The sequence below is a fragment of the Pagrus major genome, chromosome 17 (assembly GCF_040436345.1).
Source record: "Pagrus major chromosome 17, Pma_NU_1.0".
Lineage (NCBI taxonomy): Eukaryota > Metazoa > Chordata > Actinopteri > Spariformes > Sparidae > Pagrus > Pagrus major.
This window is the reverse complement of record NC_133231.1, coordinates 18,981,570-19,008,441: the sequence shown is the minus strand read 5'-3', so window position 1 is coordinate 19,008,441 and position 26,872 is coordinate 18,981,570. Positions and strand designations below refer to the sequence as shown.

Sequence of the window (26,872 nt, the reverse complement as noted above, 5' to 3'; positions counted from 1 at the left end):
ATAAGATAATATACAATAGCTGTCAAGTCCAAAGTAGGCTGGTGATGAGGATGAAGCTCAGGTATTTTAAAGGTGATTTATCGTGAAATAAATTATAATATTCTGTCACTCAGGGCGGATTTAAAAAAAAACAGTTTCTGTAAATACACAGTGTTATCTGTCACCTGTTGAAAGCTGAGTGTTCTTCAGTACAGAGAATATTTCGATATATTTCGACAGATATGGCTTTTTAAGGGCCAATACTGATACTGATCAGTACCAAATCAAGGAGACATGATATCTGATATTTGGGACCGATATTAATTTGCAGGAAAAATGTAACTCTTTCGAACAACCAGTGATGGAATAAATCTCAGTACAATATACTCAAGTAGGCTACTGTTCTTAAGTACAATTTTCACATAGGCTACTTTACTCAAGTATTTCCATGTTATGCTACTTTATACTTCCTCCCCACTACATTTATTTGATACATTTAGTTACTTTGCAGATTCATATTACTCAGTATTTACAGGCTATGAATTGTGACGTGTTACCAATCAGATAGTGTTGTGGGACATTGTGTGAGAGGACGCTGCATCAGAGCCAAAGTAGCACATTTTAAATTAGTTTAATTTATCGGCAATCTGACAGAAAAATCACCGATACTGATAATCAGAAAAAACTCTACTATCTTTCGCAGCTTTGGTTTTACAGATTAAAGATGTAAAACGTACACATTTTAGTTCAAAACATTCCAATATAGCTGAAATAATCAACAAAATGTGAGTTTTGACTTCTGTTTGTACTGTGTTGTAGAGACGTCCTCTGAAGTTTGGCTCCGGTGACGAGCAGTGTAAACATCACCAACACTCCCCCACAGTGCTCTCAGCTCCCAATCTGCTCCTCTAGCTGCACGGCTAACTGAGCTAACCTGCTAACAGCAGCTACAGTTAGCAGCAGTCAGCAGTTGCTATGGTGATATGCTGCCCCCTGTGTGTTTGGAGTATGATTTCAACAGGTGGCAAATTCTTATACACTGGACCTTTAAAAGTGCTCATACCCTTCCTGCCTGGTGAAACCATGTAAGTCCATATGTAGTGATTTTGAATTTGAATATTTCTGATAATCTGAAGAATTAGAAATTAGAATTACTAAATTACTTTTTAGATATCTGTAGTTCTCAAAGGACAGTGAGGCTACAAACATATGATGATTGTATAGAATATGATGCAATGCTGTACATTTTTGTCAAGTAGTTAAAATTAGCTCAATCTTGACAACTACAGCAGTAAAATGCAACATACACATTAATGCAGCAAAAAACATCAGGGTGTCTCAATATTTTTATATATTATTGTCATATTAAAAATAAATAAATATTGTTTTGTCAATAATACACATATGATAATGTTGTGTGAATATCACAGCGCCTCTCCTGTTTCTCTGTTTTTACTTTGTCATAGTAGGCGCCAATAATGAACCTCAATGGTGGCCGCCAACTGATATAGGATGGAAAAAAGAAGATGATGCAATAACTAGCTACAATAGCTATCTACTACCACATTGTGTGGCTACTACCATAATACACAAAATCATTTTGGAGGAGATGACAGGCGAGAGTGAGTCGCTCTACACACAGTGTGGGCAGACATCACGATAATATCATCATGGTGAATTCTCTTGGCCATGACAATCATGTACTGAAAGTCTGATTTTGTGACAGCCCTTTTACTGCTGATAAGTAGATTTTGTTGATAATACTTACTGACTTTTTACTTGAGTAAGGTTTTGCAGTGTGGTATTGATATTTTCTCTGAAGTAAACGGTCTGAAAATTTCTTCCACCACTAAAAACAGTATAAAAGTATATTCTCTAAGTCTTTAAATGCATTTTCTCCATGCGTTATGAATGACAAATTGTGATAAAAACCCATGAACAATGTGCTCAGTAAGCTCACTATGTATGTGAATGTAAACATGGACAGGAATAGAATAGGTAATCTAATACAGGAGGATTCAGGACATATTAGTGCCAGAAAGAAAACACAACTCAAGGAGGAAGCACACAGACGAAAAGCGAGGACGTCACATGGAGGATCATGACACACTAGGAAGCGCCACGCAGTCACAGATATAATTAGTTTATGGTAGAACGGCAGACAGATGTCAGCATCTGGGTCATCTCAGTGTGGACAAAGGAGCGCGGTTCAATACCCGTCATCTCGGCATCGCCAGTCACCGCTCATAACAGCCAAAAGAGCTGCGCTGTCACAGAGATAAGCTCAGGACTATGGCCAGGAATAAAAGCCTTATCTCCCAATTCTTTATCGGCTACCAATGATAATATGCTTCCATGATGGCAGATAAAGAAATAATATTCATTTTCAATTCAATATTACTCCCATAAATATTAGAGATGAAAAGAAGAGGCTGGACGGCTCAGTTAGTGAAGCTTAAAGTTAATGTTTCAAGTTTAATTTTGGAGGGAGTCATCGCTTTCAAGACACACACATTCAACAATTCCTTACCACAACTTTAGTTTCAGTAATAAGGACGATACTGCCGAAATACTTGTGAATTTAATACCTGAATCTATTAATGACAGTGGTTTTTATTTTATTTAAAGGCGTGGTGTTCATCACATTTATATGTTTGGGGCTTCAACACTAAAGTCGACTCAGGTCCAAGTTGTTACGGGACATTGACCGCCCTCATAATGTTAGTGTGACCGGACCCTGGGATCCAGCCTGTCACCACAATCACCATGTCGCCCGACTTGAAGAATCCTCTTGCTTTCCCTGAGGAGGGAAACACAGGAGAGTGTGTGAGTGAGATGGCATCATAGCATACACATAAGCAGGAGGCACACAAAGAGACACCCGCTGACCTATATCCATGCCGAAGTTGACCCTGTTGTCTACATCATCGGCCCAGACGGGAGCAGGCAGAGGGTGGAAGAGGACAGGAAACACTCCTCTTAACAGCTGAGACTGACGGGCCACCTGAGGGAGACGACAGAGACGTGAAGGGAAGGCTCAGGTATTTGTTACATAACAGTGATTTGTGTTAGATATAACTACTACTACTTTGTTTGTGGTGTCCGATAAGGTGATACATTACTGCCCGTTCCTCTGCATATTCAAGATTTTGACGTCCACAATGAGCCCATGACTGATCTAATGCAGTGTTTTCCAAGTCTTTGTTTGTGACCCTATAAAGTAAATATAGCGAAGTCTACTTGTTGATATGGTTATGGCTTTGTCTGGACATCAGTTATGATCAGATCAGCCAAGGAGTGATTTACTTCACATGCTTGGCCAATAAAGCTGATTCTAATCAGTTCATCCTTGAGACCAAGTGGACGTTTGTGCCAGATGTAATAAAGTTCTTGATAAATCGCTCTCATGAGAGTGGGCCATATGTGAGGGCCTTTGTAAAGGTCAAAAATCAGAAGTATAAATAAGGAGTCATGCCTCCCGGGTTGGGACCCACTGATCCAATACTGATGTGAGGGCCATTTCACTGGCATTTTCATCCATGAGAACATTTTCTCAAAAATGAAAGCCCAGACTTCCTTTAAATTCACCACACATGTTGAGTCTATCGATATTTTTGGTGAATCCCCGACCTTTCCTCCAGCACCACCAGCAAGCCAAACTTTTCACCTGTAAACACTAAATAAATAAATACATCTCATGTGATTTAAAATGCACATTCACACTCCCCACAGGACTAACCCTTTCCATTCCGGACACTTTATAAGCCTTTCTCCAGCAACACTATCAGGCCAAAATGTCACATTTGCTCACAGTGTAATGGGCAGTATGAACGTTGAAAAAGGAGACACACTTTTACTTTAAATCTTAATGACCTCCTGGCCTTTCCTTGTAGTTTTACCCTCAGGTGAGCGTCATTTTTATTCTGCGACAGAAATTTAAAAATTGCTAATTTGCTAATGCTAGCATGTCTATGCTGATATCTTTCCGCTAACGTCATATATGCTTGTGCATAAATGCTATTGTCTTCAATATTAATGTTTCTGCCAGCCATTCTAATTCAGTCCTTGTTTTGTACTGACTTTCTTATTATTGTGTATTGATTTATAATTCCAGAGACAATATGACTGCATAACATTATGTTACTGTGCATCTATGGCACTTAAGTCAGACAGAAGCTGAGAGGCTGTTCTTGTGTCAGTTTTATAAGTAGACGTATCTTCTACATCTTACATCTCATCATTTATTTGTCTGTTGTGGCCATTATTGTTTTATCTTTTTAACTCTTGCTAGCAATGTTGACTAATTCTTATCACTCTTATTATTTGTATATCACTGTAAAGAGGGCACTCCTAAAAACTGAGCTTGCTCTTAGTGAGTTTCTCCTGAAGAAATAAAGTTTTCAACATTCAAAATTACCACCCTGTAATCTCAGAGGTTGCCATAAGTAGGGTCACAGGGTCAAGCCCCCATGAGTCCACACCAGGTCCAGATGTGCCGCTCTGAACCTGACCCTGACTCTCCAACCTCCATGTGGAGCATATAGCACGAGGAGGAGGTTCTTATGTGGATTAACTCCACAGGGCTGTAAAATTAAAGGTAATCTTGAGCTACTTTGAGACCGTTTGTGACACATTTTGTGCTCTGACCACATGTTTTAAAATAACTATCTTTGAGCAAAGAGCTCTGTAGAACGCTCCATAAAACAGAAATACACCCCAGTAAAATATCACACATAAACACAGTCAGAGAGACCAATCTGACATCTTTAGCACCGTGACTTTTAACAACAACAGACTGTGATAGTAAATACTGACTGTATCACACGCTGTTCAGTTTTTAAAAGTATGAGTCATCAACAATTAAGTCGTGGTGGTTCAGGAAAGACAAGTGCAATGCTGGTTCATATAGGCAGATGGTACCTGAGGACTTCTGGTGATGGAAATAATCGGACAGCGAGGCCGGTACCGGGACAGGAGATGTGCCGCCCTGGAGAGAAGAGGAGGAAGGATACATGATGAGCAGGAGGGAAGTGTGTACAGATAGGTGACAAATTCAAGGAAAAACCAACATAAAGTGTCTTAAAAGTATCGTTCCATCACCAGAACAGCTTCAAGGCTCCTTAGCGTAGAACTCTATGAACACCTTTATCGTCAAAGATTTACTGAAGGATGGTGGTGGTGGAGTTTAACACATTGATTGAATGCACAATTGATCTAAATGCAGAGGTCACTGAGTGAAGTCTTTAAAATGAAATAATGAACACTCTTTCAAAGTCACTGTTTGGCCATGCAGGCGGCATGGCTCAAGGGACTGCTCTGTTGGTCACAACATTTCAACAACGATCCATCTGATTTTGTGTCCATAGGATGAATCCTAAAGACTTTGATCCTCTGACTTTTCCTCTAGCAGCAATATTAATTCATCTTTAACTTTGCTTATTGTGTGTTTTTTCCCTTTTTTGGCAAAGGAATTACACTCAAATACAACTGTAGGGAAGTAGCGAGAGATAGTCTGTAACCATAACTGTTACGTACAAAAAGAACAATCACACCCGGGGCAACCGGCATTAAAGCGCATAACCACCAGCAACTATAACAAAGTGATAAAGTTAAGAAACAAATGATTTAAGAGGCAATGTACAATTTACATTATATTATCATATGTATATTATTAACATAATATAAATATTTAATTTTTATAGGTGCAATTTTGTAAGAATTGGCCACCTGTTGAATTCATACTCCAAACCAACAGGGGGCAGCATATCACCAGAGCAATTGCTAACTGTAGCTGATGTTATCTAATAGGTTCAGTTATCCTCGCAGCTAGCGGTCATGTTAGCTAACTCTGCCAGGAGCTGAAGCTCGGAGCACTGTATAAGAGTTGTTTTTGATTATCGGACCATCACCTCTTGAGGTACAAAATGGATGGGGGCCAGCTGGTTAGCATTTTAAGTTTGACAGATATCTGTGCAACACATTACATAGACATCTTTGACATCATTTTTTTGTATTTTTTGTGCTCCTACATATACTGTATAAAATAGGCAAATATAAGCATGTTAACATGCTAAACTAAGTTGTTCAAAATGGCAAACACTGTATGTGTTAAACACAGCCTGTATGTCTTTGTCATTTGTGAGCCTCTAAACATTCCCACATTAGCATTTAGCTCACAGCACTGTTGTGCCCCAGCACAGCCTCTCAGAGCTGATAGCATCGCTGTAGACTCTTTGTCTTGTTTCCTTACAATCTTGATCTACAGTCAAGGTCAACTGGATCTTCTCAGCCTCTGTATGAGTAATAAAGTGTGATAAGACTGAAGATTTTGCATTTGTCATGTTTCTCCTCTCAGATATCGAGCTCCATCCTCCAATTTGATACCCTCTGTATGTGGTGCCTGTGTGTATGTGGAGACAGGTCTATGTATGTGGTGATGCAAAACTATATATAAATATCTATATGTGAGTGCATGTCTTCAGAGAACAGTAATATGTATTTTGGCAGAACACACAAAAACATAAGGGGAACACAATAAAGGTTATAGTCAACATAAAACTCTGCCTTAAGGATGTGGAAGCAGGAAACAGAAGTGCAATATTAAATCTTTGCTCTGGGATAAAAACACAACATCTGCTGCTCCAGCAGCTTGTCTTGTCTGTCCAGAGGGAAGAATGGAAACTCAAAAAAACATTGCTGATGTGTTTGCACGGGTCTACAGTATGTTCACAGTTAGGGACTGAACAAAGTGTTCAACCTAACAGCATGCTCTTGGGATGACTCAGCACTTCAGGATTCATGTCCAATACCACCGACCACTGACGCAGGAAGTGGTATGTCCGTGACTTTAATGTGGGAGACTGGACTTTTTTTGGATTTTGGATTTTAGCTATCATTATTAAAGCTTCAGCCTGCCTCCTTCTGTGTCTGCGTTTGGGTCCTTTTTTGATGAACTGTGACACTATTTGCCTGATAAAGGTCAAGAACTGAAATATTACATATAAATGTCATTTTGCAAGTTGCAGGAGTTTGCTTGAAACTAGTTTCTAACCATATTGTAACCATACATTGTTGGTGATAGGTTTGGTTTACACACCTGCCGCTAGTGGTGAGGACTATGATAGCTCCAGCGCAACATTTAAAGGATGACTCCACAGCTCCGATGGCTGTGACCTCTGTGGGATCGGAGGAGAGGGGAGTGAGGCGACGCAGCTCCTCAAACAGCTGCTGGTGGAAAATGGCCGCCTCTGCCTCCCTGCAGATCTGAGAGACAGCGACAGAGGAGCGAGGGTGAGGAGGGGGAGAGGGTTATCAGAGGGCCCTAAGTCAGATGTAACAGAGTGGACATCATGCACACACAGAAACACACACCGAGTGCATCATTGCGACTGCCTCCACAGGAAACAGTCCCTTGGCGGTCTCCCCAGATAACATTACACAGTCGGCTCCATCCAGCACAGCGTTGGCCACGTCACTACCCTCCGCTCTTGTTGGCCGTGGGTGGGCCACCATGCTCTCCAGCATCTAAATACACACACACACACACACACATCACATCAGCTTAACGTTAGTACTTTAACCACAGCTGAAATGTCTCAAGTGAATAAGACACTGTAGAGGGATTAATCCATCGAATATAAGCCACTTTATGTGTCAAATTTTGTCCTAGATGAGAAAGAAATGTAAGGCACACAGGCGCGAGACAATGAGGAGAGGAGCTAATGGCTTTGTGGATGGCTGGACAGTGGCGGAGGAGAAATGAGCAATCATTTAGACTGAGGCAGGCGAGGATGACTCTGCGAGATCATTATTGGCGAGCCAGAGACTCAGTATTATGAGTCAATAGGCTGGGCAGACAGTTGGAGGATGAGATAGCTCGCAGCGTTGCCTGAGAGACTGCATTTTTGTAGTAGCTAAGAAGCTGCTGCTAATGCTGATCAGTGCATGTGTGCACATGTGTGTACAAATGTGTGTATGTGTGTGTGGGTGTTGTTTGTGGGCTCGGGTCTGGAGTAGCAAACCTGCTATAACGCTGTCATTCTGAGTCAGGAGCTGTAGCATAAACAAGATACAGCACTGTGACTCAACATGGCTGCAGGAGTGTGCATGCATGTGTGTGTGTGTGTGTAAGCAGAGAGGGGTGTGAAAGAGAGGAAATGTGTGTGTCTTTGAGGATGAATTCATCAGACAAGTGAGTGTGTTTTCGTGTGAGTGCATTATGTAGGAGTGCAAGGTTAATGTGTGCCTGTTAGGTTTTAATGTTAGTCTGCTCGGACCATTTGACACCTGATTGGTTAACACCGTAGTTAAGAGTCTAAATCTGCATGTTTTATCATATCTGCATGCGTGTGTTTGTGTGTGTGCTAGTCCCTGACCTGTGTGGCACAGATGACAGGCTTGCCGGCAGAGTTGCAGCGTCCAATCATCATCTTCTGGGCAATGAAGACTTTCTCCGCCGGGATCTCGATCCCCAGGTCGCCCCTGGCAACCATAACGCCATCGCTCTCAGCCAGGATCTCCTCAAAACTGACAGAGAGATTAGGGGCGGGGATGAGGAAGGCGAAGGATTCAGGGTTTGGGATGAAAAGAGGGAGTTGGAAAAAGAGCACAAAAGGGACGAGGAAGCAGAGAGGAGCAAAATTATACTGTTTGTGTTCATCCAGGATGTGTTTTGAGCTGCAAAAACAGGATTTTGCCGACTGCTTCTGGATCTTGAGAACATATTGAGGATTGTGCTGCTTTGAGATCTAAATCCTACATTATGAATATGTGAGCAGTGTAAACAGGGAAGAGCAGGAACATGTGATGAGCATGATTTAAGTAAAACAGCTGCAGGAGATGTTAAACAGGACTCTTCACTCCAAATATTGACACACAGCATCATAATCAAGCAAAATGTAATCTTTATGAGCCAACATTTAAATTAGAGCCATAGTTAAACAGTCAGCAGTAGGAGAGAGCGTGAGAAAAGTGATGGAGATGAGGGAGCTGTGACATGAATTGTGTCAGATATTTTAATTGGCAGCTATAACTCACACCAACACACATCGCTTATCATGGATGCATTAAATCCAGAGTTGACATATGTCCATCCATCACTGACAGCTGGCCGTCCACAGGAGCGGTGGATTTATACGTCCTGTCACAGCCTCATTATGACACTCTCACTGCCTCCAGCTCAAAATAACCATGCTTTAATGGTTTTATTTATGGTGTTTTCCTCCACTCACTTCTGAACCCCTTGCCGGCTTTCCACCTTGCTGATCACTTTGATGTCTCGTCCGTGGGGCCCCAGAACTCGCCGCACATCTTTGACATCCTGGGCCGAGCGGATGAAGCTGGCGAACACGATGTCGACACCCTGGGCCACCCCGAACCTCAGGTCGGCCTCGTCTCGCTCGCTGACTGCCTGCAGGCCGATCAGGTCGGAGCCGGGGAGGTTGACGCCTTTACGGCTGCACAGCAGCCCGCCGGCCTCCACCACTGTGTCCACCCAGTCAGGACCTGCAGAGGACAAGGAGTTGAAGGATAAGTCCACCCAAAAGTGTAAATTCAGTCATTATCTGTTCATCCCCATGCTGATACAAAGTCGGGTGAAGTTTTTTCAATATTTCTGGAGCTTCACAGCAAAACAGTGTTCCAGCATTCTCCTAAACAACTGAAGTATGTAAAAAATAACTATAAAAAAATATAAAATGGCTCCATACAGCTCCTCAGGCATAGTCCAAGTCTCCGGATGCCCTGAGATCCCAAATTGATTTGCACCCTTGACACACGGTCAAGCTCTTGCATCCACTTCAGACGGGTGGAGCGCTAACGCTTTTAGCTTAGCAGCCACAGTGAAAATTCTGGCTTTAGAAATGGTATGAATAACATCTTTTCAAATCAATTTTAGATCTCAGGGTGTCAGAGACTTGGATTGCTAAAGATAAGCTGTATGGAGCCATTTTATATATATTTGCAGTTGTTGTTTTTAAACAAGTCCCCATCTACTTTAGGTGGAGAATGCTGCATCTCTGTTTTGCTGTGAAGCTCCAGAAATGTTTTGTCGGCTTACTGGAGCAAGATCCATAAATGTATCTGGGATTTCTCAAGTTATAAATCTGATTTAATTTCAAGGCCATATATACAAGATGACCCACTAATTATAGCAGACTCAGATATGATCCAGACTACATTAGTACTATAATGGCGGGGAGGCAGATTTTGTTAAGGGGCTGAAAGACTCCAGGGGAACCGTCTTTTCATGAATAGCTTATTCAGCTAAGCAAGGTTAGAAAAACATCTCATTCAGACTGAGAGACAGGGCCGATCATAGTCTGTGATCTTTTGTACATCAGTGCTGTGAACTGATAAACATAAAGCAAGTAGGACTTTGTATGGACGATAATGAGGGTAAACTAAATGAGAAGTGTTATATGATAATGGCAGACAGGAATATATATGTTTATGTATGCAGTTGTATGTTTGATTTCAAGTGTGTATGCATATATATGCTTGTGTTGGTGTGTCTTTTTTTATGTATGTATTTATATTGCATAATTCATCAAATATATATCATAACACAAGAAAATAAGAGGTAAGATCTTGTCATATTACTGCTTTGTTAAAGACAACTTAATGTGCGTTACCTGTTTCTTGTACTTTGAGTCCAATGAGGCCATCATCGATGTAGATTGTGCTTCCTTTCTTCAGGACTTTGGGCAGACTGGGGTAGTCCACCCATATTACCTTCCCATCTGTCTTGTCTTTGTCACTCTCTGCTGTCACCACACGGACATGGCTGCCCTTCTCCAGCTCCACCTCCTCCTCCACCGTCTATACAAACACACACACACACACACAAAATGAAATGACTTCTGTTCAGCAAACACCACTATCACCTCTATAATCTCCTCGAACGCATGGAAGACGTTATCAAACATGTGTCATCACTAGTTGTTCAGGACATGATCTCTATGGGGGAAACCTGTGGTGCAACTACAGAGTTTCATCACGGTATTGTTTGTAGGAATGTGTGGGCAGGAACGTGACATACAATCTGTCCTTCTTGTTTACCAAGAGCAGAAGAACCTACAAACTCAGTGTGTAACTCACAAATTTGGCAAGAAAACTGTTCAATAAATAAAAAAGTAAATGGCACGTAAGAATATATGGCAACCCTCCAAGTCCTGTTGTTGTCATCTATAGTATGTTGATGTACCTCAATCTGTTTGAATCAAATATTTGGTTTTCTCGTCCTGAGTGTGGATCATATCTCTGTTTACTGTTGCAAAACCACAACCTGCGTCTGAGCCGAGCTGAAAACCTGTTTGACTGAACTCCACACGCTGTCTGAATCCATGCTGAGCTTCAACAGGCTGGTCTGTGTGTTATGTTGCTTGTGGCTGAACCGTTCTGTTAATTCAGAGGTTTCACGTGCCAGTGACGATGTGATAACGTGACAGACTTCAACTGTACTCGGTTATAACTGTCCCACAAATATGTCAACTGCTTTCTACCATCACTCTTTTTTGTGTGTCTGCTGTTTTCTCATGTTATCGACATTCTTGCTGTTAGTGTAAAATGTCCTCTGCTAAAACATGCAAGAAATGATGGTGGTTTTATTGTAAATATGTTTCTTCTTACTAAATTTGTTTACACATTCCTTTTGTGTTTATACTTCTGGTTTCCATGATCCTGTTTCCCTGGGTTCAATTTTTACCGTTACTCCTTGCATCCTCTGGACTTTCTTGGCGTCGTAACTGTATTCATGATCAGTGTTGGGCAAGTTACTTCCAAAATGTAATGTATTACATATTACCATCATTTGAATGTAATAAGTCACTTTGAAATATTACTGTCCGTGTAGAGTATTGCATTACTGAGCTGAGTATCAAACTTCAATACACTTTCGTGTTTTAGGCATCAACAATACCCAACAACCCCGGGGAGGAAACAGAAAATATGTGGGCAACACATATACAACAAGTAATTCCTGTGATCTGAGGACTTTATAGTAGATAGTGATGAGTTACTGGAGAACAGACTGGGGGATAATACATTAATGAATCATTAGGTAATGATCAGGACATAAATACATGTCAATTGACATCCTGACCACTTTCTTTTTAACTATGAACTATGACTTATTCTTCAGATCAGTTCTTGTGGTTTCTGCTAAATGAACTGAACGTTTGAAATGTGGAGAATCTATCTAACCATAAAAGTTAAAACATTTATATCATTATGAGCTGCTTTGAACAAGGTTAAACGGGTCATCGGCGACATGGTGGGTCTGACCAGGTTGAAAAACATCTCTAAACCCTTAACTTCAGGTGGTGAAGCATTATTGAACATAGTAACTGTGATAATATTACCATAAATCCTATTGCATGCATTATAATGCATTATATTGCTCCGTTACAGCATAAATTAATATATCACTGTAGTGCATTACTTTAGTCCTGCGTCACTTTAGTCGCTCCTAACTCTGTTCATGATATGCGAGACCAAGACCAAGTAGAATAGGTTGGTAAGAATATGATATAAATATAATATATAATATAAAATATGAACAACACACAGTTATGTATAGCTCATGTGTTAGTAACTTAATTGTATCCCTCAATTAGTCTACTAAACAGACTTTGGGGGAGTCACAATGAGCCAGAATCAGTGTGCAGCTCGCACCGTGCAGAGCGTTTTGTAAGCTAATCAAAGCATGAAGAGGTTTCCAACAGCTTGGAGTTATTTGTTCAGCAAAGCAGACGGCGTGCAACAGCAACACAATAATCTGATGATGAGAAAGCAAAAGAGGACACAACAACAGTTGTGACAACCTGTAGAAAACGATGATGATACGAAGCAGTCAACATATTTTTCAGCACCTCTTACACCTGACTGCATGTGACGGGTTGATTCAGACTGGTTGATAGATGAGGCAGAACATGTTTACCCCTTTCACTAATCCAGTGCGGATCTCTGGACCCTTTGTATCCAAGGCGATGGCAACCGGCCGATAATACAAGGGGTCGGAGGTTATCGTCTCCACCGCCTCTCGGATGTTTTTGATGGTTTGGCCGTGGTACTGACAGACACAGGGAGGGAGACAGACAGAGAATCAATACATGACTGAAGGAAAGACCGAAACGTGTGTTTAAGTACTGAAAACACAGGCACAGGACATACTTCATGTGAGCCATGAGAGAAATTTAGGCGAGCAATATTCATTCCTGCTTTCACCATCTCTTGGAGTTTGGGGACCGATCGGGATGCAGGACCTGAATGGAGAAGAAAGAGAGTTTTACAAAATGTGAGGGAACGAGAGCTTCTTGGATTCAAAGTGAGTTTGTTAGAAGTCACAAGAAAACTCCAGGACACTCTCTTTTAGATCATTTAAATGCCTTTATTGTCACAGCATTGTTTTGTTTGACCTTAAAACAAACTCCAACGTAACATGTTTGACAATAAAGGCACTGTCATCGTTTAGAAGAGCGTCTGCGGGTTTTGTTGTGATTTTTAAACGAGTAAAGATGTTTTCAGGGTTGCTAAGAAACCGATACCAGTGTCAGAAATTATGATAATATCCTGGTATATTCGATTTTTGCACCATGCCCTAACATTAACAAGTGCTTCAAAATTTCAATTTCAAAAGATTTCAAAATATTGATATAAATAATGTGTATCATGATATAGCCTAAAAATATCACAATACTATTTAAAGGCCAACATACCCAACCCTCTTCGATACTGCCTACAATGCATGAATCTGTTTTTTCTGTCTGTATGATGTATGATGAAATATAATAATAAAAACAAAACAAACAAAAACATAATAACAATATAGGGTTATTATTATTATACTGTACATATATTTTAAGGCACTGGTATTGGACCGGTGCTCAGTATTGCCCGATACACAAATTTCAGGTTTAGGTCTAGCTATTTAACATTAAATCTGAGCATAAACAATAAGTCGATTGGCATAAAATTGACATCTTTGATAAGCTATCACTGATTCAAGCTTCTCAAATGTGACCATCTGCTGCTTTTCTGTGTTTTCTGTGATGATAAACTGAATACTTTTGGGTTTTGGACTCAAAGACAAAACAGGGAATTTGAATGTGTCAAATTTCACATTTTTCTGATATTTTCCTGATTTTTATTGGCAAAGACAATAATTGGCAGATTAATTAATAATAAAAATGATTATCAGCGTTACCTGCTACTTTAACACTTTCGAAACAAGCCCCTTCAATGAGCAGTGAAACGATATTTGCCTTTGTGAGAAATGAAAGGTGATATCTGGAGATTCAGAGCTCTGGAGGGACTAAGAAGCAATTTCTGTTTTGTGTTTCCTTCTAATTATATTTCTCTTTTTCTGGGCAAACAGAGCTCCAGGGTGACACAGCCAAGACTTAAATCCTGCCAACACACTTAGGGCCACCCGGCAGCACCCAGGAGCTGAGTGCCAGCGATGACAAACAGTTGCCAGAAATCAAACTTGAAACTGAGACTCACTGTCTGCAGCCATTTGCTGCACTCACCGATGGTGCAGATTATGCTGGTGTTGCGCGCTGTGATTGGCTCCTGGTCGATGTCCAGCAGACAGAGATGTTCCAGGAAGGTGTCAGCCATGCTGGCATCCAGCTGCTGGCGTTGGATGAAAGAGTCCGGCAGTGTCATCGCCTCTGAGTAGCGCCTGATGCGAGCTGTAGCGACAGAGAAAATGTTGTCAGCGGGATGAAGTCAGTCATGAAAACTCGACTGCCAACTCCACCTGAGAATACAAATTAAACATCTCATCGAAAACGTGTGTGTGATTTCTGTGTTTAAAAACACTTATAGTTGTGTTTAGAGTGAAGGGAAGAGATTAGAGACTCTACAGCTTTCCACCACAGACTCTGAATGTACAGCTGACCTGACATTAACTACAGCGTGGAGGGGTCATGTGGATTTACATGCTGACATTCAGCTGCCACACCAGTCAGCTGTATGAAAACAAAACACTGCAGTTCAGCAACAAAATGGCATTTCATAGGTGACAGGAAGGTTGAGATTAATGCCATGTAGAGGAAACACACAGGGTTACACGGTGACATTTGAAACACAGAGGTCTCCACACCAGCAGTTCTTTGATATGAAAAGTCTGTTTCTCAGACAGCAGAGAGGAGGATCTTGTTTCACATGCAGTCCACTAAAATACTATCTCCCGCTCTGCTGAAGAAGGAATTAAGGTAAACTGAGATGTCTTGTATTCTCAGAGGAGACACTCAAACTCAAAGGAGACGTGATTTGCTTGCATTTTTTGTTTTCTGTCGGTGTTCGAGCTACATGTTCGTCTCTGACTGAAAAACAACAAAGGGCCAACAAAGAACAAATCCATAGATCAGAGTGTGATAAACCAGAGCAGTTCTACTTTGATCATTTTAGAGTAATGCTGGTTCATTCGCTGATTTTTGGCTCAATCAGAATAATCGGAAAAATGAGCTCCTGACTGGGAAAATCTATGTGAACAACCCCTAACAAACCTTACCTGCACCACTTGCCGACCCTGATATCAAGTCAGATAAAGCAAATTTTAGTGGTTTTATTGAACGTACTGATGTAGCATCAAGTCTAGGACAAAACCACTTCGAAATATAAATGTGACGGGTGGCAAAATGGCGAGGACCCAAATGCAAGACATGCAAGTTTTGCTCTCCTTTTACAGCCAAAAAAGACAAAAAAAGTAATTTAACTACTTAAATCACTGTGTGAATATGAATGTAGTTAAACTACCTGCAAACTATCGCAAAATCTACTTAAACTACTAGTTCCCAGTGACTCCACCTGTCACTACTACTGCACAAAGCCTGGGTGTAAAAGCCAGTAAATGGAGCCCATGTCTTCATGCACAGCTTTATAGTCTACCTGACTGAAGGCTTTGAGTCGGTACAATGGCATCCATTTTAAAGGATGTCACAGTCAGTCAAGCCTGCAATTTCTGCCTCCACAGGGGAGGAGAGGGCAAAGACCAGGGAGGAGAAGGACGAGGAGATAGGGGCCTGACAGACAAGGTCGCTGCTCACGGCACAACGGGAGTGAAGAGGTGAGGATGAAGAGGGCAGAGAGGGGAGGAGGACGAGAGTGTGAGGTGACGAGAGGAGGCATCTGACAAGGAAGGGAAAAACTGAAAACTGGATTATTTGTTAGGTTTGTTAATTTGTTATTTTTGCACTGCATGCCCTAATGTGAAGACCTTGTCAAGCAAAGTGCTATGTTTTAATTGCATTTAATTAAATTAAAGCCCTCTGTGGTGGAGCGACACGCAGAAACACAGAGGGACAAAGCTTGAAGTCTGCAGAGGAAACTCCCTGATGGGAACGGTGACTGGGAGGTTTTTGCAGGATAACGTGAACAAAACAGACACAGCTCTTCTATCCTGTGGATTCGGTAGCTGTCAGTTTTTGCTCTCGCTTTCTCTTCGTGTCTTTTTCTCTCTCTCTCTCTCTACACCTCCCTGTGACCCAGTTCTGCCGCACTGCTGCACACATCATTACGTGTCCCACTGAGAGCCTCCTCTGACACTTCCCAGGGTGTACACATGGAAACACACACACATACATAGATACAGGTGCCTGTTACAGGAAGGATGACTATAAATAAAGTCGGGTCAAAGGCGGTTGCAAAATATCAGTCAATGCACCTTGATAAGAAAGGTGGACAGGGTCGATGGGTGAGGCCCGGTTGTACCAGGAATTACATGTTTGCAGAAGGTCACATTCCAGCATGAAGGCAGGCCAGCGTGCATGTGTGTGATCGATCCGTGAACAGATGTTTGCCCAGCTATGATTCGCCACTAAAGTTCAAAAGCATCTAAAATCGACACAGTGCTGCATAATCTGACCAACAAGTACAAAATGGGCAAGTGAGTGATTTAAATGTAATCACAGATATTGGTGAATGACAAATTATTACTGAGAAATACCTGATCAACCAAAGCACACAATGCTCTTTTGTCCTTGCAGCTCAATTTCACAATAAATCCATGTAAATCAGTCACTATAGAGTCATTTTTGATAATACTTAAGTTGTATGATCATGTACAAAACTCAAAATACAAAAGAAAATTGTTTGTCCACTTACCCAATTTGGAAAAACCCTCCATTTTTTAAATTAAAATCCACGGCACAGTTCCTCCTTTTCTTCTTTATTCTGTAATTTTGTATTAATTTCCTCCTCGTGCCTTTATCGTCTGAGCTCAGGCCGTGCACCTGTCATCCTCTTAAGTCTAGTGTCACCTGAACAAGCCTAGTTCAGTCTCTTTCCTTCATTTTCACCCTCTGACCCCTCTGCTACCCCCTCATCTCTCCTCCCACTCGCACCATTTGGATTGAGTCCATTTGGATGAATTAGTGGAGGTGACTCAGTGACTAGGCCAAGCACTGCTAAAAATGGAAATACTTTATGTCAATAGCCCCGTGATGACACTGAACTATCAGGGTGCAAAGTGAGACTTGCTGCATCACTACAAGTTATGTAATCCTGACCCTGGCCTTGACACACTTTTAACCCCAAATCAGACACAGATAATCTTTGAAATACTTTCAGCGTGACTGTATCTCCTGCTCATTTTATTCACAAGTCACTCTCAACCCTACTGCTTATAAATAACCGTCGATCCACTGGTTATCACTTACTGGCCTTAAGAAGTAGACTTTTGGGTTGCCAAATTGTGAAACGAGTCATTAAAAAAAGTTTATTTTCTTATTTTATTCCTTAAATACTGGAAATCCACACACGCTCCTTCATTAATACACTGGAGAAAATACATTTTATATAATTTGAACATGGAAAAGACCATAGCTATTGGAAAGAACATGCTAACTCCATTTAAAATCATATGGGGAGATGTACTACTGGCATTAAGGACATAAAAAAGTGGCCTTATGCTTGAACTTGGCTCAAGAATTTTGGCTTTTGGTAAGTAAATCACCTGTAAACATAAATGTTAATAAGTCAGTAGTCAAAAATGTTAATAATTTACAAATTTTAGTTTCGACGGCCTGTTGCACTTCCAGAAGGTCAGAGGTCAAACAGGTCATTGGAGGATTTTACATGAAAAATTCTTCTTTCATCCAACCACGAGTCAGTCAAACACCCAAAGATGCTTCATTTACTGTGATGAATGACAAAGAAAACCAGCAAATCTTTACTGGGACTGGAACCAGCAAATGTTTGACAGTTTTCTTTCGTTTGACTAATCATTACAGCTCTATTCTGAACCTTTGGAAACATGTGTCACTAATTTGCTGTCCTCCACATTTTTGCTTTCACCCACTGCAGCATGTTCCTGTTTTATGAGAAGACACATGATCAGGTCAGAAAAATGTGGGCTGATAACGGCTGATGTTAGAGGAGTGTGAGACTTTGACAAAAGAGATGACACGGAGATGATGTGTCTTCCACTCAGTGGAACAGTTGACTCAAAGTTTCTTATTGACCTCTTGAACGAGTGCATGGAGCTGCAGTCTGTGGGGTAGTATCTGTGCACAGTCACACATGAACCCAGGCTGACAGAGGTCGTCAATCGTTAGCCAAAGGACAAACAGACCTTTGTTCCTGAGTTGACTACAGAAAATCTACCCTGTGTACCACACCTAGTATGATATAATAGTAATTACCAGACTGGAATACAGGTCGGTTTTACGCATGAAGACCAAAGTGCACTAATATGAAACTTAAATCAAACACTTAATAAAGAAATTAGTGAACTACAGGATCCAAGAAGCAGGATTAGTATTAAAACGTTCACCTTTTAGTCTCTAACAGTGAACAATTCATTTTAACCTGAGACTGAGTTGCGTGTTTCTGGAGAAAAAAAGTATTTTATGAAGCTCGTCAGGTAACAATCGCATGAATAGGACAAAGTAGAGTGATCAATATCTGACAGAGTGAGAGAAATCAGCAGGGAAGATTTCAAGCTGCAAAACAAACAATCAAACCAAAACCAGCGTTACATAAACAACAGGGTGCAGAATGAGGCATTTGCTTACACTCCTTACATCGCACACTGTCTGCACAGTAAAGGTTGTAAAGGAATTAAAGGTAGTAAAGGTTAGATGTTAGAAAATGAGATGACCAACCTGTTGAAGTCATGAAGCAGGCCAAGACTGAATGAAGAGGAGGGACAAGCAGGACAAATGTAAATAAATGTGTTGGTGTGAGTTTTAGCACCATCTGGTGGGCTGCAGTGTAAATGTTGCTTTCGCCACAAGGAAGACAACAAGAGGAAGAAATGATACTTTATTCATCAGCATTATGAATGAATGCAAACTGTATGAGGAAGCCAAAATAACAGCTAAACAGAGTATCATCTGGAGGCTATGTCTGGGAGATCAACACGGGCTGAGTTGTGTGATTAAACACGTGGAATGTTGAAAGCACGACTCTCTTCTCTGAGTGTGTGCGTCAGAGCTTGCTGAAAGTGATCCTCGGCGGAGTCTCGGGCTGGAGGATGAGGGTGCACGTGGTGCTGATGTCCTCTGTGGACGACACGCTGAGATGGAAGCTCAGCAGGATCTAGACAGAGAGGGAGGAAGGGAGGATAAAGGGAGGCAGGAGGGAGGAGGTGATGGTGGTGTGAAGACAGAGTGGAAGAGAAGGAGGAGAGGAAATGTTAAGAAGGATCACAGTCATGACTTATTCAGCTGCTGTGGTGGAAAATATCTAAATATAATAACTCAAGTGTTGAGCTCAGGTACAATTTGGGGTACTTTTGGGGGTATTTCCATTCGACCAACCCTAAATTGCCCCAACCTGCCCCTAGTTTTCTTTCCTAACGTTAACCTTATTTAACATTGTGTTGTCTGACCCTAACCTGACTTTCTGTATCTTAAATTGTCACTAGCTTCTTTCCTAAAGCTAACCTTTTTCAAACTTAGTATTGCCTTAACCTAACATAGGCAATTAACTTTCTTCTTGCATCACATCCTTCTCTCGCCCTCCTTCCTCTTTCTCTTGCCTGCTATCACTTACATGCATCAGCAGGAGCTGCAGCTCGTTCTCAGCGATCCTCCTCCCGACACACTGCCTCGCCCCGAACCCAAACGCCAGGGAGCGAAACCCTGTCCTGTCTCCTCTCTGGCCCTCCTCTCTGCCGCTGCTCCATCGGTCGGGGTTGAAGCTCTGTGGGTCCTCAAACACGTCTGCGCTCCTGCCCAGAGGGTAAAGACAAGCCTGGACCATCGTCTGAGGGGAGAGTTGAGCACCCTAAAGTCAGCTGTAGCACTGAATGTACTTGAATGTGTTTGTGTGCAGATATGAGAACAAACTCACCCCAGCAGGTACGTGATAATCCTGGAGAACAATATCTTTGATTGGATAACGCTGCACTGTGGTTCCTACAGGATATAACCTGACAGAACAACAAAGAAAACACACACATTCACACAGATTGACTTCTGACTCACTCTTAATGCCAGCTACTCAGGATTACTGGTAATCAATTCTCATTTCAGGTCTTTGAGGGATGCGTCTGTTGATGAGACAACTTGTGATGGAAACTGACTCTGAGGCAGCTGCTCCTGAGGTCAGAGATGCTTTTTCTTCATGATAAGCTATTGATCAGATGGACAAATGTGTTTTTTCTCCTCTAACATCCATCACCTCAGCTCAACAATAAGCCACTATGTTATTACTGGTTAGTTTCTGGGCTTATAATGAATTATACCTTATTCAGGCCACACACAGGTGGATGTGTCTTGAGTGTTTTGTACCTGAGAATCTCCTTGATTGTGCCCTTCAGCAGCGGTGCCCCCTGCAGGGCTTTCTGAGGGTCACCACCTGCCTGAGCCCATGACACCCTCACCTGCTGCCTCACCTTCTCCTGCACCTCCGGGTTACGGCCCAGCTCAAACAGAGCGAACTGCAGGGGCACGGCTGTCTGCAGAGAGGACGGGATGAGAGGTGACAGGGAATCAGTTAAAGTGGGGTATACGAACGTAGGCCAGAGTAGACACAAACACACACACACAAACACACACACACACCGTGTCGACCCCTCCGGCCATCAGCTCAGTGATGTTGGCTTTGATGAGGTCCAAAGATAGCTGCCCTTTCTCCATGAGTTGGCCCAGGACCCCGGTGTATCGGCCTCCAGCTGCCCCAGCCTCAGACCCTCGACCCTGGGAAGAGGACAGTCGCTGGTACCCCCTCTGGATTCTCGCCTCCGCTGGAAGAAGACCAGGACAGGATGACAGGTGAGATGAGAGTAGTGAATACTGAAATAGATTGGAGAGAGTTACATAAACTAGATATCCAGGCGAAGTGAGCCATGATGCCCTGGCTTTGGAGTCCTTCTACCGTGGGTGAAGATGTGGTCCCATGCACTGGCGTGCTGAGTCCACAGGGGAGCGCCGATGCGGAGCAGCAGGCGGGGGGGCAGGTAGAGGAGAGGAGGGGTGGTTGCCAGCATTCGCTCCACAGCCCAGATGAACTTCTGGGACTCCAAGGAGGGAGATGAGGAGAAGAGACCGATACGCTCCCCATAGATCACATGGCAGCTGGCTACAGGAGGAGGAGAGGAGGGAGGGTGAGGGTAACGGAGGTGTTTCAAGCTGAGCAAACCAACACAACACAAAATCTTAATGTAGTCATTATCTACTTACCCCCAAGCCAATGGAAAGGGGAAGTTTCATAGTCCGCAAAATATTTCTGGAGCTTCAAAGAAAAACAGTGTTCTCCTAAACAGCTAAAGTAGATGGGGACATGAATTGGCTCCATACAGCTCATCAGGTGTAATCCAAGTCTCTGGAAGCCCCGAAATTCACAATTGGTATATATATTGACCTAAATTGCGTATGTTAAAGACCATTTTCAACACTATTGATCTTAATATGTTTGCAAGCCTTGGGGTACTCTAGCCAGCTGGCTACCTAATCAGTCCATCTAATAGTCTAATGAATAACTAATGAACAATGACAGTTTTCAGCAGCAGCCATTTCCAGCAGGTGCTGGTGGCGAGCAAAGCATTATCATTCTCATAGATTGTCAAGATTTCTTGGTACGTGCTATTTCTGGACATTTTTAACAAATACTTGGGCCATTTGAAAAAATGGCTGGGACATGTCCCCAGTGTAAATGACACCTCAACACGGGGTCGAGCTTCAGGCGAGGTGCACACTAATGCTTTTAGCTTAGCGGCTACAGTAAAGGTTTCAGCTTTAAAAGGGGTGTAAAATAATGTCTTCTCAAATCAAATCTGGGCTTCTGGAGACTTTGATTGCACTGCAAGAGCTGTATGGAGCCATTTTATGTTTGTTTAAAAAACACTCCCCATGTACTTCAGTTGTTTAGGAGAATGCTACAACACTGTTTTGCTCTGAAGCTCCAGAAATATTTTGCGAACCACAAAACTTTAAATTTTTTGAGTAAACTTATCCTTTAAAACCAGAACATCTTAAACTAATAAAGGCTTTACTGAATAATGAACTCCAGGTTGACAGTTATTTAAGTAGATCATAACATTTCCTGGCTCATATTTCCATGCTTTGAAGGATTACCAACCAAAAAAAAAAAAAATCCAAACAGCCAGGTTTTTTTTAGACATTTCTCTCTGTGACAGCAAGAAAATATTCTGTATTTTCAAATCCACAGAAAGAAAATGTTGTTTTCTGAGTGCATATGTTGTCTCAGAGGAAGCGTCTCTTCTCCACCAGACATCCATCCCCTGTCAGACCTGTTTGTGTTATATTAAGTACACATCACTGACTGGAATAAAGTTTCTTGGCAGTCTATTCCTACCCTGGCTTAACACATGGCTTGGTGTGCTGTGTTGCATTAGAAGCAAAGCAGCGTGACTCAAAGTTATCAACTCTCACTCCCTTTCTCTCTCTCTCTCTCTCTCTCTCTCTCTCTCTCACACACACACACACAGATGCATGCACGTGTACACGCTGAGTCACACAAGCATTCACACTTGTGAATGAGGCATGTTGCAGATAGGCAGATGAAAGCAGCAGACCTGCTGGAAGAATGTGCCAGCTTTGATCGTCTTTGTTGGTGTTTCTATTTTTAACGGTGCATGTTCTCCTTGACCTCCTACATCTAAAATATGTTAACGATAGATATGCCTCAGGTTGAAATAAAGATTGGCTCTGGTGTGAGGTGAGAATATTTTAAATTGAAAGCAGACAGAGCAGGAGCAGGGAGATAATAGCAAGGGGAACATTTCTTTTGAACATTTTAAAAAGGTGGCTTGACGTGAGACGACGTCACAGCCCACGTAAGCATTCGTGACTCAACCAAAAGAGCTGATTGTTGGGGTGAATGAGAGGCTGTCAGAACAGAGAGATGATTTTTATCCATACCCTCATTCTCCCATAGCACTTCAATCATGCTGGGTGAAAAGAAGACATGAAAGTTAAGAGGGGGGATGGATAGATTCCTGGAAAGAAATGAGCCAGGATTCTGTGGCCTCGGTGTAGATAAAACAGTCCATACATACTTTAAATTTAATCACACATAAGAATACACTGGGGACGGTGACCTCCGACCTTCCAGTGCGAAGCGGAAGAGGTCAGGACTGGGATCCATGGTCAGGCTCCGTCTCCCCTCCTCGCCTCTTCCCTCCCTCTCCACTTTAGCCCGCAGCATTCGACAGAAATCCCTCGCCACCTCATCAAGCAGGGGGAGAAAGCGCTTCACGGCGGCACTCATCATCACCTCTTTGTTGAGCAGTAGACGGTCAGCTCGCCATTCCTCACCATTCCTGTGGAGAGAAGATTTGGAAAAGAAGGATTAAAGTCGACCTGTTTCTCTTCAGTTCAGTCACTGTGAAGCAAAGAAACTGGGTCTTAAGTAGATGTGCTGTTGCTTTACTGAAATTCATGTAAAGGAGATATTCTGTGTTAAAGTCTGTTTCTGTATCAGTTTATGTTTCCTCTCACCTTAACCTAAACCCTAAATAACCTACATATCCAGTGACTTCTGCGACACATAGTCATAAACTACCCTAAGATGGACTACATGGAAAAAGCTCCACACCCCGAACAGAAGCAAGGTGCCCCGACTGAGGAGACTCTTGCAGTTGTTTTATGTCTCTGTGGTTGTTTTGTTTCCCTTTGTAGTTCTTTTATGTCTCTGTGGTTGCTTTGCATCTCTTTATGATTGTTTTGCTTCTCTTTGTAGCTGTTTTGTGTCTCTTTGTGGTTGTTTTTGTCGCTTTGTGGTCATTTTATGTCTCTGTGGTTGTTTTGCGTATCTTTATGGATATTTTGCTTCTCTTTGTAGTTCTTTTACGCCTCTTTGCAGTTGTTTTGTGTCTCTTTGTGGTTGGTGTGCATCTCTTTTTAGTTGCTTCATGTCTCTGTAGTTGTTTTGTGTATCTTTGTTGTTGTTTTTTGTATCTTTCAGAGACAATTTGCAGAGGAAACCCAAAGGTGAAATTGATTTCAAAAGGACACACTACCAATTCTAACCATTAAAAGTCAATTTACTCATCGTAAAGAGTCTCATGATACGCCTGTGAAAACTCATGTTTTGGCCTCTGTGGCTCTGGAGATCTTCTAAAGTCAGACAAAATAGCACTGATGAGATCAGCTACGGCAGGACGGGTGAGGGAGTGTTTCAAATGAAATTAAGCTACTGTTTGAATCATGGTAATTGTTCAATTCTATTGTTTTTGCAGCTTGACCTATATGAGAGACTAAAATACAGTATATCTCTGTGTCTGCTGCTCTGATTTTATCGGTTCATTTTCTTTTTTCTTTTTTAACTTCAGTAATGTCTCATGTGAGTCTCCAAACTTTATGGAAACACAGTTTCAAAATATCAGCCTTTGGCAACCTCCCAGAGGTAGAATACAACAATGAAGGCCATCCCCCACTGGCTGGCTACAGCAATTTTTGCTGATTTTTCTTCAAATACCCTTCAGAACAGTTGAAATATGCTCAAATCACATCAATATTCTACATGTAAGAGCTTTATAAACCTACAGTCACAAGATTCCTGCTGAATACTTTCCACAACTGATTGAATGACCCACTTAAAAGAGTGAGATGATGATGGGACAAGTGATTACATGCAGACAGCTTGTTTCCATGACTTAAGGGAACGCTGCAATGACTTACATTCATACAATAATTGCTTATTCTTCTCCACTACTACTTGTCCTAACCCTGACCACAAATCATGACTTAACCCTTCGAATAACTTAATAACATATCTTCAACATCAGCAATACATATACATATATACAGGTTTGGTACTGACTTCAGGAAGACTCCCTTGCTGTGCTGCCGTGTCTCTCTGTGTGTTGCCCAGGGCTGCAGGGTCATCCGTCGGGGGTGGAGGCCCTCTGAACGAAACAGCTCACTGATGTCAGATGGCAACATGATGTTCACACTGCTTTGGGTGCCCACATGCTCCCTTCACACACACATACACACAGAAAGGCTATGGTGACACTTGAAATCATTGATCAGTGCCACACATGAGGTGATCAAAGACTCTTAATGTATACCTTTATTGCTCTTAAATCTTTTGAGACACTTAGGCTCAAGACATCATTCCTCCATCTTCCTCCTACCTGTAAATGGGACCGAGGGTGTTGAAGGTCCTCTCCATGTGTTTGTGGAGCTGCCGGAAACGATCCTCTCTCCAGAACTTCACCAGGTTGACCCAGCCGTTCCTCCCTGTGTGAGGGATCTCCTCAAAGCTCCTCACCCGTCCATCCACACCCCTCTTTCTGACTCCTGCACTCTCAGCTCCTTTCCTCCCCTCTAACTTTCCATCCACCACCGTCCCTGCTGCGGTCATGCAAAGTGCTCGCTGTGGTGCAACACCACAGAGCAGATTTCTGGACCCACAGCTGCCCTGTGCTCTGATGCACACAGTCACTCGGGTGTTCATGTTCCTCATGATCAAACGGTCTCATCCAGACTTGGACACCCTTCGTCGTCGTCTCTGCAGGGCTGTTTATTTCCCTCCTCCATCCTCCCAACCTCATATCCTTGAATGTGCTCTAACGCTCTGACAAACTGATAGCAGGTGATGATTTATGGATGTGAAGATCAGAGTTCAAGAGAATTAAAACGGGCTGAAGTAAAACACACACACCATGTAAAGGCCAAAAAAAGATGTTTATCACAAGCGTTTGTCACAGCTATAAAGTGTCTACTTCTTCATTTGTTGGGTTTTTGCTTCATGTTGTATAAAAACCTTTGATTAGCAGCATGAGATTATTTTACTTTCACACCAGTATGAGCTCAATAAAAACAAGACAGTAATCACAAGAAACTAAAATGCAGTTAATTTACAGTGCAGGTAGAATTTGGCTTATAAACACACATGTGATACAGATCAGATTATTTACAAAGAAACAGCAAAATAATTTCCTAATCACACAAAGAAAATGAGCATATATTTATATGTATGTAGTGAATGTGTGATGTAATGTGAACGTGTTACCCTGAGGTTCCTTACTTGTGATTAGATCACCAGCTGGATCTATATCATTTACAGAGACGTGACAGCCCTGTAAGAAGAGACTAGCTACAGTAGCTTCTAGGTTACGTAACACATAATATTATAAAATAATAGTAATTCAAATTAGAATATAACAAAAAGAGGATCTGAACAGGGATATAGACAATGTGAAAACCTGATATTATGAATGTCATTAATAGAACTGTTACAGAATTATATTGATCCCTAATATAACTTATATTTAACATAAGAAAAAAGTCTTAATTTAAGTCATCATCAATACCTATATTGTATCATTGGTTAAAACAATTTAACACACAACTTGTGAGTTAACTTTCACTGTATAAAAAAGGTTATTATCAAGGGATTTGTTACATTCACAGGTTTGATCGAGTACAGTGTGTGTACAGGTCACATGCATATGTGAAGAAAAAGTAGTAAA

The 26,872-nt window shown here is 41.8% G+C and overlaps 2 protein-coding genes across 2 annotated transcripts; both read right to left on the bottom strand.

Annotated features, from left to right (window-relative positions):
- Nucleotides 1-2,424: 2,424 nt before the first annotated feature.
- Nucleotides 2,425-17,249, bottom strand: pklr (pyruvate kinase L/R). Its single transcript, XM_073484875.1, has 12 exons — nucleotides 17,089-17,249; nucleotides 14,508-14,672; nucleotides 13,150-13,241; nucleotides 12,917-13,048; nucleotides 10,611-10,797; nucleotides 9,210-9,483; nucleotides 8,355-8,505; nucleotides 7,351-7,503; nucleotides 7,076-7,242; nucleotides 4,900-4,966; nucleotides 2,869-2,983; nucleotides 2,425-2,779 (listed from the first exon to the last, which is right to left on the bottom strand). Exons 1-12 carry the CDS (start codon nucleotides 17,108-17,110, stop codon nucleotides 2,673-2,675), a joined length of 1,632 nt encoding a protein of 543 aa, XP_073340976.1. The 5' UTR covers nucleotides 17,111-17,249; the 3' UTR covers nucleotides 2,425-2,672.
- A 2,164-nt stretch (nucleotides 17,250-19,413) lies between these two features.
- Nucleotides 19,414-25,863, bottom strand: cyp11c1 (cytochrome P450, family 11, subfamily C, polypeptide 1). The gene is made up of 9 exons (XM_073484877.1): nucleotides 25,532-25,863; nucleotides 25,216-25,371; nucleotides 23,499-23,713; nucleotides 21,307-21,510; nucleotides 20,994-21,175; nucleotides 20,721-20,887; nucleotides 20,281-20,359; nucleotides 19,981-20,193; nucleotides 19,414-19,524 (listed from the first exon to the last, which is right to left on the bottom strand). Exons 1-9 carry the CDS (start codon nucleotides 25,861-25,863, stop codon nucleotides 19,414-19,416), a joined length of 1,659 nt encoding a protein of 552 aa, XP_073340978.1.
- Between the last annotated feature and the right edge of the window lie 1,009 nt (nucleotides 25,864-26,872).

Bases quoted from the DNA above. Each gene is read 5' to 3' on its own strand.
- pklr (XM_073484875.1), bottom strand. From the start codon at position 17,110: ATGGAGGGTTTTTCCAAATTGG. The intron at 10,798-12,916 runs GTAAACATGTTC...GTGTTTGTATAG, and splicing joins GCACTGGATTAGTGAAAGGG to ACGGTGGAGGAGGAGGTGGA. The intron at 9,484-10,610 runs GTAACGCACATT...TGTCCTCTGCAG, and splicing joins ACTCAAAGTACAAGAAACAG to GTCCTGACTGGGTGGACACA.
- cyp11c1 (XM_073484877.1), bottom strand. From the start codon at position 25,863: ATGAGGAACATGAACACCCGAGTGACTGTGTGCATCAGAGCACAGGGC. The intron at 20,194-20,280 runs GTGAGTTTGTTC...CTCTCCCCTCAG, and splicing joins ATTATCACGTACCTGCTGGG to ACGATGGTCCAGGCTTGTCT. The intron at 19,525-19,980 runs GTAAGTGATAGC...CTCTCTGTCTAG, and splicing joins TGCAGCTCCTGCTGATGCAT to ATCCTGCTGAGCTTCCATCT.